This window comes from Hemisphaericaspora subhashii, assembly GCF_019202705.1.
Source record: "Hemisphaericaspora subhashii strain CBS 10753 chromosome Unknown scaffold2, whole genome shotgun sequence".
Lineage (NCBI taxonomy): Eukaryota > Fungi > Ascomycota > Pichiomycetes > Serinales > Debaryomycetaceae > Hemisphaericaspora > Hemisphaericaspora subhashii.
The window spans coordinates 173,492-191,567 of record NW_026057213.1 but is presented as its reverse complement, the minus strand read 5'-3'; the positions used below and the strand labels follow the sequence as shown (position 1 = coordinate 191,567).

Sequence of the window (18,076 nt, the reverse complement as noted above, 5' to 3'; positions counted from 1 at the left end):
AATGGCTAAGTCAGGTATGTGATAATATCAACCCACCACTACCGTTTCACCTCCAAGTGGACAACTACATATCGCCATGACATAGATTTGAAGATATATCCCCAACGAATCATCAGTGAAAAGTTTGCCCAATAATCGAAGAACCACCATGAAAGATTTTCAACTACCAAGATGAGCATAAATTCAACTAGAGCTCGAAGACAAATAAGAAATATCGAATATATAGATCGCATATACATCAACTAGAGTTAGAGATAACGTCTCATCAAAGTTGAACCAATATACATATCTTTGAAAACACAATAAACTAGATGAGCATCACCACTACTACAAGAATTTCAAAATAAACTCAAGCAAACTAATAAACCCACAAATAATAGCAATCAAGGGATAATCGTCAACTCAAATATCAGGCACCTCTAATATCCAATGTACATTTATACTAACAATTTTTTATAGGTATTGCTGTTGGTTTAAACAAAGGTCACAAGACTGCCGCTAAGGAAGTCGCTCCAAAGGTCTCTTACAGAAAGGGTGCTTTATCCAAGAGAGCTGACTTTGTCAGATCTATCGTTAAGGAAGTCGCCGGTTTAGCTCCATATGAAAGAAGATTAATTGAATTGATCAGAAATGCTGGTGAAAAGAGAGCTAAGAAGTTGGCCAAGAAGAGATTAGGTACCCACAAGAGAGCTTTAAAGAAGGTTGAAGAAATGAACAAGATCATTGCTGAATCTAGAAGACACTAGGTTTATTCTGTCTCATAATGTCATATATTTAATATACAACCCTCCTGTTTAACGATTAAAACAAAAAGCACCAAACACCGCCCGTTTAATGGATTATTCATAGATTTGAATTCTATTTAATAAGTGTAAATGTATAATATATCTTGCGTTTTGCGATTATTCTATGAAAATTGTCAATGTAACTTAATTTCTCTGTTAATAAACCGTTTTTAAAGCCCAACAAATTTTCAGGCTCTTCTCCACTGGGAATTGATACCCGAAAAAACGTTGATCAATGAGGACTATCAAAGATATCATCGATCTGTTTGAATCAGTATACAAACACATCGCCATTATTTATTCTTAAATAAGCAGTCGTACAAGGTCTCTTCTCAAAGGGTTGATGCAGACTAGAGTTCTGATAATTCGACGAAATGGTATCAACCACCACCCCCATCTCATTTCTCAAACCCCAGTGAGTTGCCTTCAGCTTATCCTCCCCAGTCTTTCCAACAACCGTCAAATCCTCCCCCTCAAACAATACCGACACATGGTCAACCATCTACACAGGTACCACACTCGCCATCTCTTTCCCAGTCTTCGTTAAATCAAGCAAGTGGAACTTCTCGGGATGGTACTAGTGGCGGGGACACTTTTAATCATTTCCGTGAACTTTCATCATTGTTAGCAATGGCTGCATTAGCCTATTTTGCAGTTGACAACTATACAGAACGTCTTAAACTTGAGAAACTCCATGCCGAAACAACTGCTATTAATTTAAAAGCATTACAAATCCAACAAGCTAATTTTAGTGCCAATAGCAAAACTCGAGATTTACAAATTTTACAAGAAAGGAAAGAGAATGCAAAGAGGAGTTTTAAGATGAGTTTACATATTGCATTATTAAGAAAACAATTGATTGAATTGGGTTATGATCCTATTGAATTGGAAGCTGCCATAAAGGAATTTGAAAAGAATGTGAGGGCTGATAATTCAAGTAAGAATGTAATGGCTCAATTTTTATGGTTGGATGATTCTTCAGGTATGTATGCTCAACACATTAATGGGAAAGAGCCCGCTGTTTTACTAACATTTAACTTATAGAACTTAAGAGGTTTCTTCCAAATCCTAATGATTATGACAAAACTCGTAAGAATGAATAAATAGGTGTATTAAATTGTAAATAGTAATAAATTACATAGGTTAGAAAGTGAGAAGGTTACCCGGAAGTTCCATCCATCGCTGTATAAAATCATCAAATTGTTAACAAATTTTTTTCTAAAACTTTTTCCACTCTTATTTTCTTTCTTCATACAATGTCTTTATTATTGGCGCCCATTAGAGTCACGGATTATATGAATTTCCTCTACATATAGTCTTATTCACTATGTGATGTCTTCGTGCTCGGGTAAACCATAGATCAAACATGTTTTTACCAGCCTTAATTTGTCGAGTTTATCCTTTAAATTGGATTTACTACGCGGTTCTAAACTAACAGATTCCTTAATATTTACATATTGTAGATTATAATGAAAAAAGACATGTGTATATTGTAGATCTAATTATGAAATGGAAGTGATTCCGTTATATTTATTATCCTCGTCTTGTTTCGATTAGTTGTGCATCTATTTGACCCAATTCTCGTTGTTTTAACTTAAGTTGGAGTAGGTTGAATTTTGGACAACAAACACTCGAGGCCAGCTTGCCATCTTCTTGATAGAATTGCTTACAACATAAGTATAATTCATCAATTAATTTTGTACATTTTGCTTCGTTGTATCCATTTGCGAATAGACAATCTTGAATTGCACAGGCATGCGATTTGCATGTTTCATTGATTACTTCAGACATTATAAAGGAACTGAATTACAGCAAGTCGATGACAGTAGCTTGAAGATTCTCAGCTTGGTGAATGAAGTTTAACTAGGTAAATCAAAATCTGATTGAAGAAGAAAGCAAGAGCAGTTAGAACGAGTTTGGAAAATTCCGTAACCAAACAGCCCCAAGCAAAAAAAAAGAACCAATGAATAAATAAATTTATAATTCCACCCTAATTACATAGCTACAATAAATACACACCTAATCCCCAATTGCATTTCTATCTAAATCCGCCAGATAATCATCCTCATCATATTCACTTGGCTCGTATATAACCAAAGGTGCAAAATCCCTAGTGGCTTCCCTCTTTGCCTTTTTTGTCTTTGTAATATAAAATGTACTACATGCTGAAAACAATGATATCAAAATAGCAATAATCCCCCAACGAGAAAGATACCATCTCAAACTCTCAATTTCCGATCTCATTACTGAATTCAATTCTGTTGTAATTTTATGATTTGTTTCTTGTATTCGAAGCATGATTTGTTTTGAAAGAAGGGTATTTTCTGATTTTTGATCATTCATTGCCACTTGAGTATCGTTGCGCATTTGAATGAAATCACTATTTAATTCATCGGAAATGGTACTGAAATCTCGTTCAAGGATATGAATTAATGCAATTAGTTCATGGATATGTTGTTCTCGAGATCTAGTAATATCCACCCGTAGTTCTTGTTGAGCACTTTCAAATAAATATTGTTCATTTTCAAGTTCATACTTTTGTGAATATTTCGTTGATAATTTTGATAGTTTTGAATTAAGTTGGGATATTATTAAATCTATTATAGTATCACTTTGGGGACCTGTGAAACCAGATTGTCTTAATTTGACGTATACTTGATATGTATCAAGATATGGCTCCACGTCATCAAAAATAGTAGTTAGAAACTCATCGGCACTTTCCTCTACTGTACTTTGAATAGCTTCTGGGTATATTTCTCGATCCAATGCCTCCTCAATTTCTTTCTGCTCTTCTCCAGGTGAGGGTGAAGAAGAATCGCTTTTCTTTGACAGTGGTAATGTTGGGTTTATAACGGGCTCTAGCACATCATTTAATTGAATCCTTGCTGAAGAAATATATCGTGAAAAACAACTAGGCCCATTCCTTGGAGTATATCTCGGAACATTGCAACGCAATATAGGTCGATGTATAAGCCTTATATGTGGTAGTTCATTTAGACGAATACCCCTTATCATTTCCAGTTTGAACTCGATTTAAGTATAACAATTGTATGCGCAAAAGGGTGAAAAAAGACCTATTTAGAATACCAGTACGGATTATGAATTTTGAAAACTAGATTAAATCAAATATTTATTTCATGAAAGTAAACAGACTTAAATTGATTAATTAATATTAAAAAGACGTTTTGGTCCCACTCATCATTTTGTGTTGTCTCGGTGATTCATCTCCACTTTGTAAAAAAATGAATTGGGTAATATGTAGCGAGGAATCTTATTTTGCAGCAAACAAATTTATTTTACACTTGGCTTTTTTAGCAGCCAATACTCTTATATCGAAAAGAACACGTAAAGGTTCTTCGGTAATTGGAATTGATTAAAGAAAGCATCAGATTGCTGTACTAACAAACTGGTTATTCGTCTTGTTTTCCAAATCTATTGCTGTCACTTTCTTAAAGAAATGAACAATATTCTTACTTGGATGTTGTTTTATCACACCAGATACCTTATTTCTTGAAGGTTCAATACCTGAATGAAGAAGCGGCTTTTCCAAGGCATAATGATATAGCGATCTAGTAAAGAATTGGAATCCGAAATCTAAATGTGAAAAATAAACCACGGCCTTCTTCCTTTCTTCAACATTGTGATCGACACACGAATATCCTAATAATTTATTGGAAGCATTTCCGTTGATAGAAGGAGCAATAACTAAATCAGGAGTACCTGGGAACTCTTCATTAAAAATATCATCGTTTGATTCAATTGGGTTATGTAAGCCATTATGAACTAATTCTCTAAAGTTTGAAGTTCTCACTCGCAAATCACATAAATTAACAATCATCGTTCTTTCAGCATAGGTATCCAAAACCTGATCCACAACCTCATCAGCATCTTCATCATTGAGAGGAACTTGACTCAGGGCAAGAGTATTACTTAGTTCAATTTCTTCTTCGTTGACAACAAGCCTTGTTTTGCGATATCGATGAACTAATATAATCTTGGGTATTTGATTCTTAAATTCCTTTAAGTCTTTTTGATCACAAGTACTGGCGAAAGCAACAAGTTCAACCAAAATGGAATTCTTAATAGAATCTAATGCACTAAAATGATCACCATTCCATGCAGTACCTTTTTTCTCATAGATTGTCAAGTCAGTAATAGTGGGTATCAAACATGTCCAAGCGATAAATCTACTCATTTCTCGTAATAACCTCACTCTTTCAGCAGCTATACGAGATTTATATTGCGTGAAATATTCATTCCTGATAGCTATTATATACTGCACCTCTTTTGGATCAGGAACAGTGATTTTTCTATCTGCATCCAAATAAGGCTGTGGGATTTCTGGAGGAGGTGGAACTAGATTGGGTATGGTGTCTAAGATTAATGTAACACTATTTGGAGTATTCTCTTTAGGTAGATAATTCCTTACAGCTTTGAGTCCAACGGGTATACAATAAGACACCTGTTTGAGTGTTTTAATAGCTTCACCTGGGATGTAAAACATAGTTTCCCACCAGAATATTGTTGAATATTCGTAGTTAACCTTATTTAAGCTTCTTTGGAGACCAAAATAAAACATACTAAAAATCTTCAAATCAAAAAAGAAGATCTTAAAAAGTTCCCATGAATTAGTTATAATGGAATGCCAACAAAAGAGTTTCATATAAGCAAACAAGAAGAATGTCAAAATCATTCTTAAAGTATGAACAGTTAATAGTAGTTTCCACCATATAAGAAGAAACCACTATAGTTCACGTAAAACCTAAACTAAAGCTGAAGTGATACCTAAGCTTGTTGCTGGCAATCCACTGAATTCTTGTATCCCGGTAAGCTTCTCAAATACAGCTCTATCATTAAGTTGCCTTGAAAACATTCTTTAGATGAGTGAGTCTAACTCTAGCAATTACCAAATAGTGTATTTCTACTTGGCGTGTTGAAAACTTGGAAACCAAAAGGGAGAGAATTTGGCAACCAATTGTTGCAAAAAAAAACAAAGCGAGTGGCTCAGAGATTGGCTGAGGAAGTTTCTGGAAACCAGTTCCAGGGTACTGGCCACCAATTTAAAGGGTTCAACGTAAAGGCTACAACTACGGAGAGCAAAGTAAGGTATTCATCATACAACGTCGTTTTTATATTAAATAAGGGGTTTAAAAAAATTGTCTATCTCTAACAATTAACTAATATACAAAAGTCTCTAAAAATACAATCACAGATTAAAACAAAAAAACTCAACAAGAACTAAAAAGGGATTTATGTGTAAAAGGAAATCTAGTGTTCCATTGAAGCATCTTGGAATTCTTCATGTTGTTCAGTGGAAGCTGGTTCATTTTCTTCAATTTCATCAGTAGTACTTTCTTCTTCAAAAGGAGCAATGGCAATGGAATAAGTATTGGCTTGGTCTGCAGTTTTGTTTTCATTAGGGATGATTAATTCTAATTCATCGTCATTGATGAATCTTGCTTTGATTTGATTAAATTTGATCAATTTGTCGAATTGGACATGTTTTTCAAAACTAATTTCTTGATTCTTATATTCTTTGATTAAAGATTCTACATCTTCTTGTATTTCTTCATCGTCTTCGTCATCTTCTTCATCTTCATAATCTTCATCATCTTCTTCATCTTCGTCATCTTCCTGGCTGAGATCGTCATATTGCTTGATGTTTAAGTCATCATCTTGACCTTCAAATCCTGACCATTCGAATTCACGTGTTTCATCAGCATCACTTTCGAATTCATAGTCATCATCATCTTCTTCTTCTTCTTCATCTTCTTTGTCAACCTGTTCGCCAGAAGGAGCTTCTTCTTCTTTGTCACTGTCAACTTCTTCCAAGACAACTTCAGCTTCAATTTCGTCTTCGTCGTCATCTTCCTCCTCAAGAAGTAGAAGCTGTAGTCGAAGAAGTAGTCTAAGTTATAGCCGTTTTAAGTTGATTCCTCTAAGAACTAATTCATTTTCGTTTTTTAAGAAATCAATTTTCAATTCTTCTTTAACTAATGAAGGTAATCTCACAGTCAATTTATAAGTATGGTCATCTAATTCAACCAATTCACAGTCTTTACTATTAGCTAATTCTTCTTCTAAATTGATGATATCATAGTCGTCATCACTATCTTCAGCTTTTAATAATCCATCTTCATCGTATAATTCATAAGTTGCTTCTTCATCATCTTCATCTTCAGTGAATGCAACCAATTCGTCATCCGTTGAATCTTCATCTTCTTCATCTTGTGGTAAGTCGAATCTGTGTTTATAGATAGTAATACCTTCGTCATCAGAAGAGTCAGAGCTGTCATCATCGAAATCGTAATTATCTGGATTTCCAGCGTCATATTCATCATCATCACTTTCACCTTCAGAATAATCACTAGCAACTTCAAAATATTCTGGTTCTGAACCTAATTCAGAATCTTCATCTTCAGAGATTTCATCATCACTGACTAATTGTTCTTCGAATGCTTGTCTGACATTTTCGAGTAATAATTGTTGTTTTAATTCCTTTGGATCAGCTGAGTATTCAATATCGGAATATTCTTCTTCGGAGTCTGAAGAAGAAGTGTATGAGAAGTCTTCAGCAACCATTTGCTCTAAAGCTTGGGCTTGTAATTGGTCATTCAAATCGACAATATCTAAGATATCTTGAGGTTCAACATCTGATTCTTCTTCTTCTTCTTCAGAATAATCGTCGAAAATATCTTCGTCAGAACTTTCATCATCGTAATATCTGACTAATTGATCATTTAAGTCATATACTTCACCATGAGCATCTAAATCTTCAACAGCTTCATTTTCTAATTCATCATTCATATCAACAACTTCATCAGTGTCATATTCGTCTTCTTCTTCGTCTTCATCGGAATCAGCAGCATTGTGAAGATTGAATTCATATACTTCTTCTTCATCTTCTTCATCGGAACTGAAGTCTTCTTCTTCTTCACTTTCTGGTTCTTCCACATATACATATTTCCTGGTTGGTTCTCTGTGTTTATGGTGTCTGTGTTTATGTACGTAGGATGGTTTGGTTACAAAGTAGTTCTTTCTACCATATCTATTACTGTATCTTGGTTTAAAGGAAGTCATGATCTTATAATTATTGGGATTTTTATAAATTTATTAATTTGTTGATTTTTCTTATTTAGTCAAACACTTTTACTCAATTTCAATAAGTGTTTGGTTAGTTAATTTTATAATTAAAAGTATTTGAAACTAAAGAAGGGAGATAGGGTTCATTTTATAGACTTTGAAAAGTGAAAAATTATTTTTATCTCATCGAAACCGTGGTATGCGGCAACATGCATATTTCCTAATTAGGATTACGTGAATGTTACAAAAACTCATAGAGTGTTTTCCAAAGTGCACTAAGAATTTAAAAGAAATCAATAGAAGAATTTTTTAGGCAGAAAGAATTTACAGAAGAAAAAAGAAAAATATCTTTTTTTTCGATGAGTTAAGGGTTACCCGGATGAATTCTAAGAAGTATAAATACTAGACATTCCCCTTGTCTCCCTTATTCTGAAAACCAAATCTCTTTGCCTTTTGGCTTAGATCACGTGTAGTATCTGTTCTTTTCAGTGTAACAACTGAAATGTCATCTATTGGATGACGATTTAATATGTTACAAATATAACTATTTTTGGATTGAGGGTAAGAAGTTGCTATGTTGAGCTTGCTCACATCACTTTCCTTACACAGTGTCGTTGTCATTGCACTTTGTTTGACTTCTGACGCAAATCTTTTTCATTTATTTTTAAGTCTTCATTTGTGTTTTGATTTTCTATTAAATTTAACATAGTTGAGATTTAAAAGGATTTGAAAGAACTGTCATATACATAGATATATAGTATTGATAGTATATAGTATCATCATAATAAACATTTTATTACATTCGCTAATGATACCTATTTAAGATTCATCCGTAAAGTTATCTGTGATCTTTAAATTATTTTTTTTGTAGGTTTTCCCCTGGTGTGATTATTAATTCTGCTTTTAAATAAAGACAATTGCTGAGCCAACATCAAACAATACCGAAAGACAAGTCTTTATATACAAAAGCTTAACATAATAACGTAAATATACAATGTCAAACGACCTGCCAGGTGTCGAAAACGATCTGATATCTGTGGTCAACAACGGATTATTCCCAAGCTTATCTCCAAGTGCATTTAATCAAGCGAATACGGACCAAGCGTTAGATGATGGATATTCACAAATAGCAACTGAAGAATCTATAGAACAATTCAGAACTGTATTTAGAAGATCTGAACAAACAGGGGGCATCCCTCTAGAAGAAATCGATTTATCACTAGCTTCCTCAGGAGATGATGATGATTCTAGAGCGACTGGTGCAGATTTTGGTTCATCGTTTAATGGTAATGACGCTGAATCAGTGCGATCAGATTCATATTCGGTTGATTCATCAATCTTGAATCGAATAGCAGACGATATAGTTAAGGATAATCCCATACCTGATAGTGGAAGGTTTAAATTCCTTCGATATTATGAACGATTAAGTAAAGAAAGAAACAAGCAAGCTCATGTTACAACTATATTAGACAATATGAAGAATGAAGGAGATATCCCATTACAATCCGTCCCATCTAGTAGCAGTTCTATTTTCAATATATCAAAACTAGATGATTTTAACAAATATGTCAAAGAAACAGCCTTGAACGATTCAATCTATGCCAAAGTTAAAAAGAAACTTCCTCATACCCATGAACTGGATCATAATGTCCTCAATGTGATACCAGAATCAGATCTAGCTGATAATTTCTACGCTGGATTTGAATCCGAACAACAAAAAACTCGCAAGCAATCAAGATTAAAACATTACTGGCATAATAAAAAACATACCGCAAGTCATTCAGCCACTCGAAGTGATATAAGTGGACTTAATTTCGAAACCGACCTTAACAGTCCAAATTCCGACCAATCATCCACCCAAAATGAAAAACATAGACGATTTCTTAAACGTGGATTAAAAGTACGACACCTTCAAATGATCTCTTTAGGAGGGACATTGGGTGTTGGATTAGTATTAAATTCAGGAAAAGCATTCACTATAGCAGGAGGATTTGGGACAACATTGGCGTTTTTCTTAGTTGGTGCTATTATATTGGCCACGATGGTATCATTTTGTGAAATGGTCACGTTTGTATCTGTGGTAGATGGAGTTTCTGGATTAAGTTCCCGATTTGTTGATGATGCATTTGGATTTGCTGCTGGTTGGTTATATTTCTTTTCATTTGCATTTGGAGTTGCTGGAGAGATTGTGGCAGGGGTGATTATGTTATCATATTTCCCGAATTTGAAGACGACTAGCAATCCTGCGTCCACGGGTGGGTTTGTAACTGTTTTCTTAGTTTTGATGGTTCTGAGTAATTTATTGGATATTCGTATATTTGGTGAGATTGAATATATTTTGAGTTTTATCAAATTGTTATTCACATTTATCATGATGATAGTTATGGTGGTATTAAATCGAGGTGGGTTTGGTAATGATGTACTTGGGTTTAAATATTGGACATATCTGAAATCAGATTTTGCAAATAATATAATATTTGGACTTTTTAGACCATCATTTAATTTGCATGATGATACAGGTACAACTCCACCCGACGAAGGAATAGGTGGGGATTTAGGAAGATTTATGTCTTTGGTGGTTGCGATTTTAGTCGTGTGTTATTCGTATAGTGGAACTGAAATAGTTTGTATTGCCGCTTGTGAAGCCCAAAATCCAAGAAAGGCACTTCCATCAGCCACCAGAAGAGTCTTCTGGCGTATTATCATATTTTATTGTTTATCCTCATTTTTAGTCTCATTGAATATTTATGCTGGTGATCCAAGATTGTTAAGATATATCCGAGGTGCTGGATTAAGTCAACTGGACTTTGCCAACAATCCTGCTATTGCGCTAGCAGGTGGTATGCATTGTAATTATGATGATGGCTTATTTGCAGGATACGGAAGTGGTGCTCAAAGTCCCTGGATTGTTGCTCTTCAGAGTGTGGGACAATGTAATTTTAGTGCATTTGTTGATGCCATGTTGGTGTTTTTCGCGATTAGTTGTGGTAATGCACAATTATACGTTAGCTCAAGAACGGTTTATTCATTGGCACTTCAAGGAAAAGCACCCAAATTCTTAACTTATTGTAATAGATATGGAAATCCATATTATTCGGTGTTATTTGCTGGAAGTTTTGGCTTATTGGGATATTTATGTATATCTGAATCTGCCACATCTGTATTCCAAAATTTAACTAGTATAGTTGCCGCATCCGTTATTGTGGCATGGTTTGCTATGTGTTTAGCATTTGTGAGATTTTATTTCGGATTAAAGAGAAGACCAGATATTTTAAGTAGAGATGATAAGTCATATCCCTATAAATCACCATTTCAACCATATACAGCCATAGGTGGACTAATTGGCACAGGATGTATAATGTTTTCCATGGGATTTGTGGTATTTTTAGAAGGAGAATGGAATACAATGTTTTTCTTTTCTAGTTATGGTACCTTGATGGCATTTGCTATATTATATTTTAGTTATCGAATAGTTAAAGGCACGACTATACCTAGTTTAGATCGATTAGATTTTGATTCTGGAAGAACCGAAATGGATCGATATATTTGGGATGGAGGAAGAGATTATAATGTTAGAAGTTTTAAAGATGTTGCAAGTCGATGGATATCCTTCCTTGCATAACCAGCACTACATGTGATGGTACTAGTAACAATTATAGACATTTATAGATTTGTATGTGTGTATGTGTATGTGTATCGTTATAAGATTCGTGTGTGTATATAATCTGATGTCAGTTGACTTCCTAATTGGGAAAAGCTGGGCAAAATCAAACGACTTTTTTAGCCGAAGAATTTTTTCAGATCAGAAAAAAATAATTTTTAGTTTGTTGATTTTTTTTTGCTTCCTTCCCCTATGTGTTGAAAGTTGGTTGTAAAAAAAAACTACCACTTGATTTCAATTCTTCTTCTTCTTCTTCTTCTTCTCCATTAAGTAAAAATCACAAATATGACTTGGTTACCAACTGAGTCCTTCTTGAAAGGAAAGATCATTAAACCTTTCTTACCTTTTGATAAACATCCTGATTATACCAATCCTAACATTCGTAATTTGTATCCCGGTGATGAAGTTTATATTTTTGAAACTAAAGATGAAAAATGGGCTAGAGGTTATGTCTTATCTAAACCTTTCCCAAGAGATTTCACTACCACTTCAGTTAATTTAGATGATTTGCCTACTCCTCAAATCAAGATTCTTGTCTTCCCATTGAAATATGTTAAAATTGTTGAATCTGTTGCTTTCACAGACAAGAAGAATGAAATTGAACAAAATGAACTCTTTGAAGGAGAACATTTATTGTTGAATGGATTTTCGAAAGATTCGGTTAAGAAAATCATTCCTCAATTACCTGTTAGTGTCGAATCCAAAAGAACTTTAGAAGATGAAATTAAGAATGCCTTGGAAACTTTGAATTCTCATATCTTTGCCTTGTATTCCATTGGTGAATTTAGATTATTTAACAGTTTAGTTGATATCTTTTATAAATTACATGAAGTTAGAATTAAATTGATCCATGATTTGTTAACTGCAAATGAAGCTCGTAATGCTAGGGAAGTAGCCACTCAATTATTAGACAGAATCCCAAAGAAATTAGCTTCTAAAGCAGAAAGATTGAATGAATCTTCATATGATTTGGATAATGATAATACTGATATTTCTGGATATAAAGCGATTTTAGCAAGAGATGCGTTTACTGGGGAAATCTTAACATTGGATTCTTCCTATCCTTCAAGAATCGCTTTCAACAGTGAATTATGTTCTTTGGTCGGTACATTCCCAATCCATGCCCATAATCACAAGCAAAAATTCACATTGAAGACTGTTGGAAATAAGAAATTCAACATTGAACCACCTTCAAATATTCTTGTTGATTTTAAGTCAGTTTCGGGTTCATCTGCTTATTTACCACCTGGATTTGCCGGTATGACTGCATACATGTATCTTCGTAACAATAAGAAGAGATTAACCGAAGCTTTTGCTGTTCATGCTGATTCTGTTCAAGAATTGGCTAATGTTGAGAAATTAAGTGCAGCCTTATTTAGAAACATTCCTCATCATGAAATTGCCGACACTAGAATCTATTTAGTTGCTGTTTTAACCGAAGAACTTGATATGAAGATTATTCATGGTGGTCGTGAGTTCACAAAGAGAGTCAAAAGAGGAGTTGCTGCTGGTGCTACTGATATTACCCGTGTCTTTTCGTTAAGTCAAGGTGGTCTTACAACTGGTGAATCCTATCATTTCCAAATTAAGTTGTTCGGTTCATTTATGCCATATAACAAGACATTTACAAGCCGAGAAGAAGGTATTGATCGTGTAGTCAATAATGGTTGGGGAGAACTTCCTGATCGTATTATTGGTGGAACTAGTAACGGTGTTGCTGTTAATCCAAGAGCAGAAAAGTTGATTATTACTGTTAAAGAATTTAGACATCAATTTGAAACTGGTCTTAATAGTTCTCAAGCTGTCAGCCAAACACCAATTTCTAGAATTAAGGCAATTTTCTTTGATCCATTGGCTGATAATTATGAAAGGATTTATTTGAAAATGGGGAAAATTAGTTTAGCTAATGGTGGTACAAAAGATGATTTGTTAACTGTTGAAGTTAGTGTTCCAAACAATGAATTAATTACATTTGCGAAGGCCTCTAATCAACAAGGAAAACGTCAATGGCAATTTATTAGTGTTAATCCTGGTGAATCTATTGGTGACATTATTAGAATTAATGGTATTGCTTTGAAATCACCAACCACCAGTAACGTTCCAAAAGATGATTATATCCTATTATCTTTATATATCAATGGTGTTTACTCAGGTGAAGGTAAAGTCGTTTACAAATCTGGAAACAGATTAGTCGAATTCAATAAAAAGAAGGGACATCGTGTTGAGATCCTTTCTTGTAATACTGGTTCACCTATAGCTTTCTGTGAGCTTTCAACTGAATACGTTGGAAAGTTTTATAATTCTCATCAGTCGATTGATAATATTTTCCAATATGAGAAACTTTTTAAATCTGGTACAAAGGGTACTGAAGAGCTTGCTAGTTCATTGAAAGAATTCTGCAATTTGGATGTTTCTCAATTAATTAAATTCTTCCCTGAATTGATGTTGTCCTTATATGGAATTATTGAAGCTAGTCAACCAAATGAAAGTCAATTGATTAATACCGTTCGCGACCGTTCTTTCCTTGCCATTATTCATTTATTAGATGTTTTATTCGGAAAATCAGATGAGTATTTACTTCTAGTTGATAATTTCTGTTCATTGTACAAGAGTCAGTCAAAAGCTAGTGTATTTTTATTGAACAAGATGGCCGAAATCTTCAAACAAGCAGAAACTACATGGGATATGACTTCACGTGCAGTCTGTAGAGTTATTTCAATCTTTATGAGATTAAGTATTAACTCAATGCTGAATGCTACTAACTTTCAGGAGTATTTTATGGCTTTGAATAACTTGTTTTCAAATGTTGCGAAATTCTTGAGTATTGATTCACATGTATTAGGTCATGATCAAGCACTTATTATGAATATTACTGATTATGTCTTGGCTTTTAGAACAAATCTTGATGAATATAAGGTTCTTCAATTGATTGTTAACTTTATTAATTCTATTGGTGTTAAAGGATTGGGTGCAAAAGAACAAAACCTCGAAGACACAGCTCCTGGCCAATCCGTTAAAGATCATGAAATTATTATCAGTAAGTTATTATTGATTCTTAGATTGATTAATTCCAATTTAGTTGAGAAACCTGAAACAAGATACTTATTGTTATCAAGCTCAATTATATGGGCCATGCAAATCTTGACTGGATCTACCGATGTTGAAGCTTCGAGATTAGCATGTAGTATCCTTAATGCCGTATGTACCGTTATTTCAGAACAGATCTTACCTATCCCTCAAAGTGAGAAAGACCTTGCCATTTGTTATTCCCTCGTTAAATTTCTTCCCGCACTTGGTAGTTCCTTCGTGAAGTATAATAAGTTTACGAGAACTAATGACTTCTTTAAACACAATCGTACATTTACCTTCCTTTTCCCCACTGATTATCCATTCTATGAATTCTCCATTGATTCGATTGTGAATGATGAAGTTATGGTTGAAGTTTTAGTTGAAATGGCTACAGTTTTCACATTCATTGCTAGAATTGGTAAACAAGTGACTGGTGATGAAGGTTATGTCAGAATTTTGGATAACGAATATGAAGGTGAGTTCTTTGACTCAGATCTTTACTTGCTTGATAATTTTGAATCAGAAGATATTCTTTCGATCCTTTCTGGTATTAGATGGATGAGAACTGGTGGTTATTTCCCACAAGAGAAATGGTTATCGCTTTATGCCGTACTCATTGAAGGGTGTACTTGTGCTTTAGAATTAGTTAGACCATTGCTCATGAAGCATATTCCTCCAGCTGACAATGTTGATGATTTCGATTTAGTTCTTTGGGGTAATTATTTGAGAAACTTATTGAAGTTACCAGTATTAGCTCCAGTTGCCGTTGAATATTTATCTGATATTCCCAGATATGCTTGTTTTAGTATTACTGGTAACGCTCGTGACAGAATTGCTGTAATTCTTAAAGAAGCTTGGGCCGCCTTGGGTTGGGAATCATCAAATGCTGAATATTCAAAGTTTGGATTAAGAAATTTTGCTGGCTACCAAGTTGAATTTATTGATAGTGTTTATGGAATTATTCCTGATTTAATGTTGTTTGCTTTACAAAAGAATGAAGCTTGTCAGAAGGTCGCTGTTGATATTCTTTATTCACTCATTGCTGCGGAATATGTCTTGAGTGATAACATCGATGAAATTCAAAAACAATGTCTTGTTGGGTTGAATGAAATCTATCATCGTCATTCATACAAACCAAGTACCGTTGAGCAAAAGGAATTTATCCAATTAATGAAATCCACCGTCAGTTTAGATCCGCTAGATCCAGCTTGTGACGTTATTTATAGGTTTATTGACGACATTGCTGACTTCTTCGTTGCATTGAATTATCTTATTAGTGTCCCAGTTGGTCCTGAATTTGGTGACGATAGGGCCCTTCATGAAATTAACATCCTTTCATATTTGAAACCATTTAAGTCTGAATATTTTACCGCATTTGTCAATAATTTGTATGAAGTTAATTCCGCTAATCGTGATTATGTTCAATCAGCATTCTGTTTAGAATTATTGGCTTCGGTATATGAATGGAATCATCATCAAATTCTTCCAGCTAGTTTCAAACCCAAATTCCCAGAACAGACTGCTTTCCAAAGGAAGGAGGCATTATTTAACTCGATTGCTACCAATTTCATTAAGGGAAAGAGTCTTGCAAGAGCAATTGATACGTTCAATGAATTATTGGACATGTACCGTAAACATACTTATGATTTAAAGAGTTTTGCTTTTGTGCATAGTAAGCTTGCTAAGTTGTATTTGGATTTAGAATCTTCTGATAATTTGACTCCATCCTATTTCAGGGTTGAAGCTATTGGTGTTGGGTTCCCATTGTATATGAGAGGTAGTGAACAGATTTATCAAGGGTTACCATTTGAACATATTACTAGTATTCATAAGCGTTTGTTGAACATTTTCCCTGGTGCTAAAATCATTTCAAGTGAAGCTGAAGCTAAACAAATTAAATCGAAATTCCAAAATGGTAGATTCTTGTATGTGACTGTTGTTGAACCAGTTGAAGAAATTACTGATAAGTTATTCAATACTTCCATTGGGGTTAGACAATATGCCAGAAATAAAGATTTAAGATGGTTTACTATCACAAAGAGACTTCCAGGATCTACTTCAATTTCCGATTTGTGGACTGAAGAAACTACTTATGAAACCGAACTTTCATTCCCAACATTAATGAATAGAAGTAAGATTAAATCATCTACTGTTGTGAAATTATCTCCATTAGATAATGCCTTGAAGACAATTGTTAACAAGAACAATGACTTGGTTCATTTAGAAAGTAGTATAAATATGGCTATGAAAGACAAGTTGGATCATTCTTCGTTGATGCAAGATTTATCTAGAACATTAGCAGGTACAGTTGATTCTCCAGTGAACGGAGGTGTTGGTCAATATAGAGTATTCTTTACCGATTCTACTTATGAACAAAATGCTGACGATTTGGAAAAGATTCAATTACTAAGAAGTGCATTTACTGATCTAGTTATGATTTTGAACCGTTGTTTGAATTTACATGGTAAATTAATCTTACCTTCAATGCTTATGACCCATAATGCTTTAGTTGAATTATTTAAAAAGAATTTCTGTGATGAGATTGAATCATTGTCACTTATTCAAGATCCACAACTTTCTCAAAATTATGCCAAGAGCTCAAGATACTCAGTGTTTGGAGATAGGAAATCATCATCAATGCTTGATGTTGCCAGTGAATTAGCTCAATCGAGTAGTACCTCAACCCTTAACCATAAAGCCCTGGTTAGGAGTAATAAAGGATCAACATCTGCATCATCTATTTACGGGGTAGGAGGAGACAGTATCCAATCAAGTCCAACTATTAAACTGAAAACTGCGGAAACTATTGAAAGGAGTAGAAGCTCAAGTATTTCATTGAGTGGAAATGATAAAGATACAGCTAGAAAACCTAGAATTCTGAGTGGTGCCATTCTTACTGAAGTAGCATCTAATTTTAGTGGTGGTTCACGTAAGAAGTCTGTTGGAAACCATGCGAGAACTGCCAAACGTTGGAGACATGGAGATCAGGAATTTTAAGACGTTTTTTTTTCTACAGTTGTTTAGGATTGTTTTGTGTATATCATTATGTTTTAGTTTATAATCTTTTGTTTGTTAATTGTACTTCTATGTAGCGTGTAATCTTTTTGGTATTCTAAAAGGATAACTTAGTCCCGGAAAAAATCGGCTGCAAATTAATTAAGATCGATTTTTGCCACATACGCAGAGACAATGATGCTTGGGATGGTATCCCTATTAGATCTAGAATAAACATAGACCACGTTGTCTCTCAAAATTCAGAGAAAAAAATGTAATGGGGTCATTATTCCATTTGGATATTGCCGACAAAGGAAGAAAAGTTTTAAAAATTTCGCAACCAAACCACAAAATTGGTTGCAGGTTAGAAAAATAAGGGAGACATTAATTTCAAGTGCTACAGGATTAAGTCATCTATCTTTAAGCGAAATACCCCTTAGTGACACCAATGGCCACACAAGTGCCAGCCTTTTATTAAGGTGAA

General features: G+C 34.2%; 7 protein-coding genes across 7 annotated transcripts; 4 read left to right on the top strand and 3 right to left on the bottom strand. All coding sequences in view use genetic code 12, as the record gives it.

The window, feature by feature from the left end:
• Window position 1: 1 nt before the first annotated feature.
• RPL39 (60S ribosomal protein eL36) lies at window positions 2-746 on the top strand (the record flags this gene model as incomplete). The annotated part of the gene is made up of 2 exons (XM_049404681.1): window positions 2-14; window positions 460-746. The coding sequence occupies 2 exons, from the start codon at window positions 2-4 to the stop codon at window positions 744-746; spliced, it is 300 nt and encodes a 99-aa protein (XP_049265611.1).
• A 274-nt stretch (window positions 747-1,020) lies between these two features.
• Window positions 1,021-1,888, top strand: J8A68_001066 (uncharacterized protein; the record flags this gene model as incomplete). The annotated part of the gene is made up of 3 exons (XM_049404679.1): window positions 1,021-1,059; window positions 1,140-1,767; window positions 1,830-1,888. 3 exons carry the CDS (start codon window positions 1,021-1,023, stop codon window positions 1,886-1,888), a joined length of 726 nt encoding a protein of 241 aa, XP_049265610.1.
• Window positions 1,889-2,804: 916 nt separating this feature from the next.
• On the bottom strand, window positions 2,805-3,800 carry J8A68_001065 (uncharacterized protein; the record flags this gene model as incomplete). The annotated part of the gene is made up of 1 exon (XM_049404678.1): window positions 2,805-3,800. The coding sequence occupies one exon, from the start codon at window positions 3,798-3,800 to the stop codon at window positions 2,805-2,807; it is 996 nt and encodes a 331-aa protein (XP_049265609.1).
• A 370-nt stretch (window positions 3,801-4,170) lies between these two features.
• On the bottom strand, window positions 4,171-5,289 carry J8A68_001064 (uncharacterized protein; the record flags this gene model as incomplete). Its single annotated transcript, XM_049404677.1, has 1 exon — window positions 4,171-5,289. The coding sequence occupies one exon, from the start codon at window positions 5,287-5,289 to the stop codon at window positions 4,171-4,173; it is 1,119 nt and encodes a 372-aa protein (XP_049265608.1).
• A 764-nt stretch (window positions 5,290-6,053) lies between these two features.
• J8A68_001063 (uncharacterized protein) lies at window positions 6,054-7,865 on the bottom strand (the record flags this gene model as incomplete). The annotated part of the gene is made up of 2 exons (XM_049404676.1): window positions 6,054-6,674; window positions 6,732-7,865. The coding sequence occupies 2 exons, from the start codon at window positions 7,863-7,865 to the stop codon at window positions 6,054-6,056; spliced, it is 1,755 nt and encodes a 584-aa protein (XP_049265607.1).
• Window positions 7,866-8,862: 997 nt separating this feature from the next.
• On the top strand, window positions 8,863-11,490 carry SSY1 (Ssy1p; the record flags this gene model as incomplete). Its single annotated transcript, XM_049404675.1, has 1 exon — window positions 8,863-11,490. One exon carries the CDS (start codon window positions 8,863-8,865, stop codon window positions 11,488-11,490), a length of 2,628 nt encoding a protein of 875 aa, XP_049265606.1.
• Window positions 11,491-11,814: 324 nt separating this feature from the next.
• On the top strand, window positions 11,815-17,595 carry J8A68_001061 (DCK1; the record flags this gene model as incomplete). Its single annotated transcript, XM_049404674.1, has 1 exon — window positions 11,815-17,595. The coding sequence occupies one exon, from the start codon at window positions 11,815-11,817 to the stop codon at window positions 17,593-17,595; it is 5,781 nt and encodes a 1,926-aa protein (XP_049265605.1).
• Window positions 17,596-18,076: the final 481 nt, after the last annotated feature.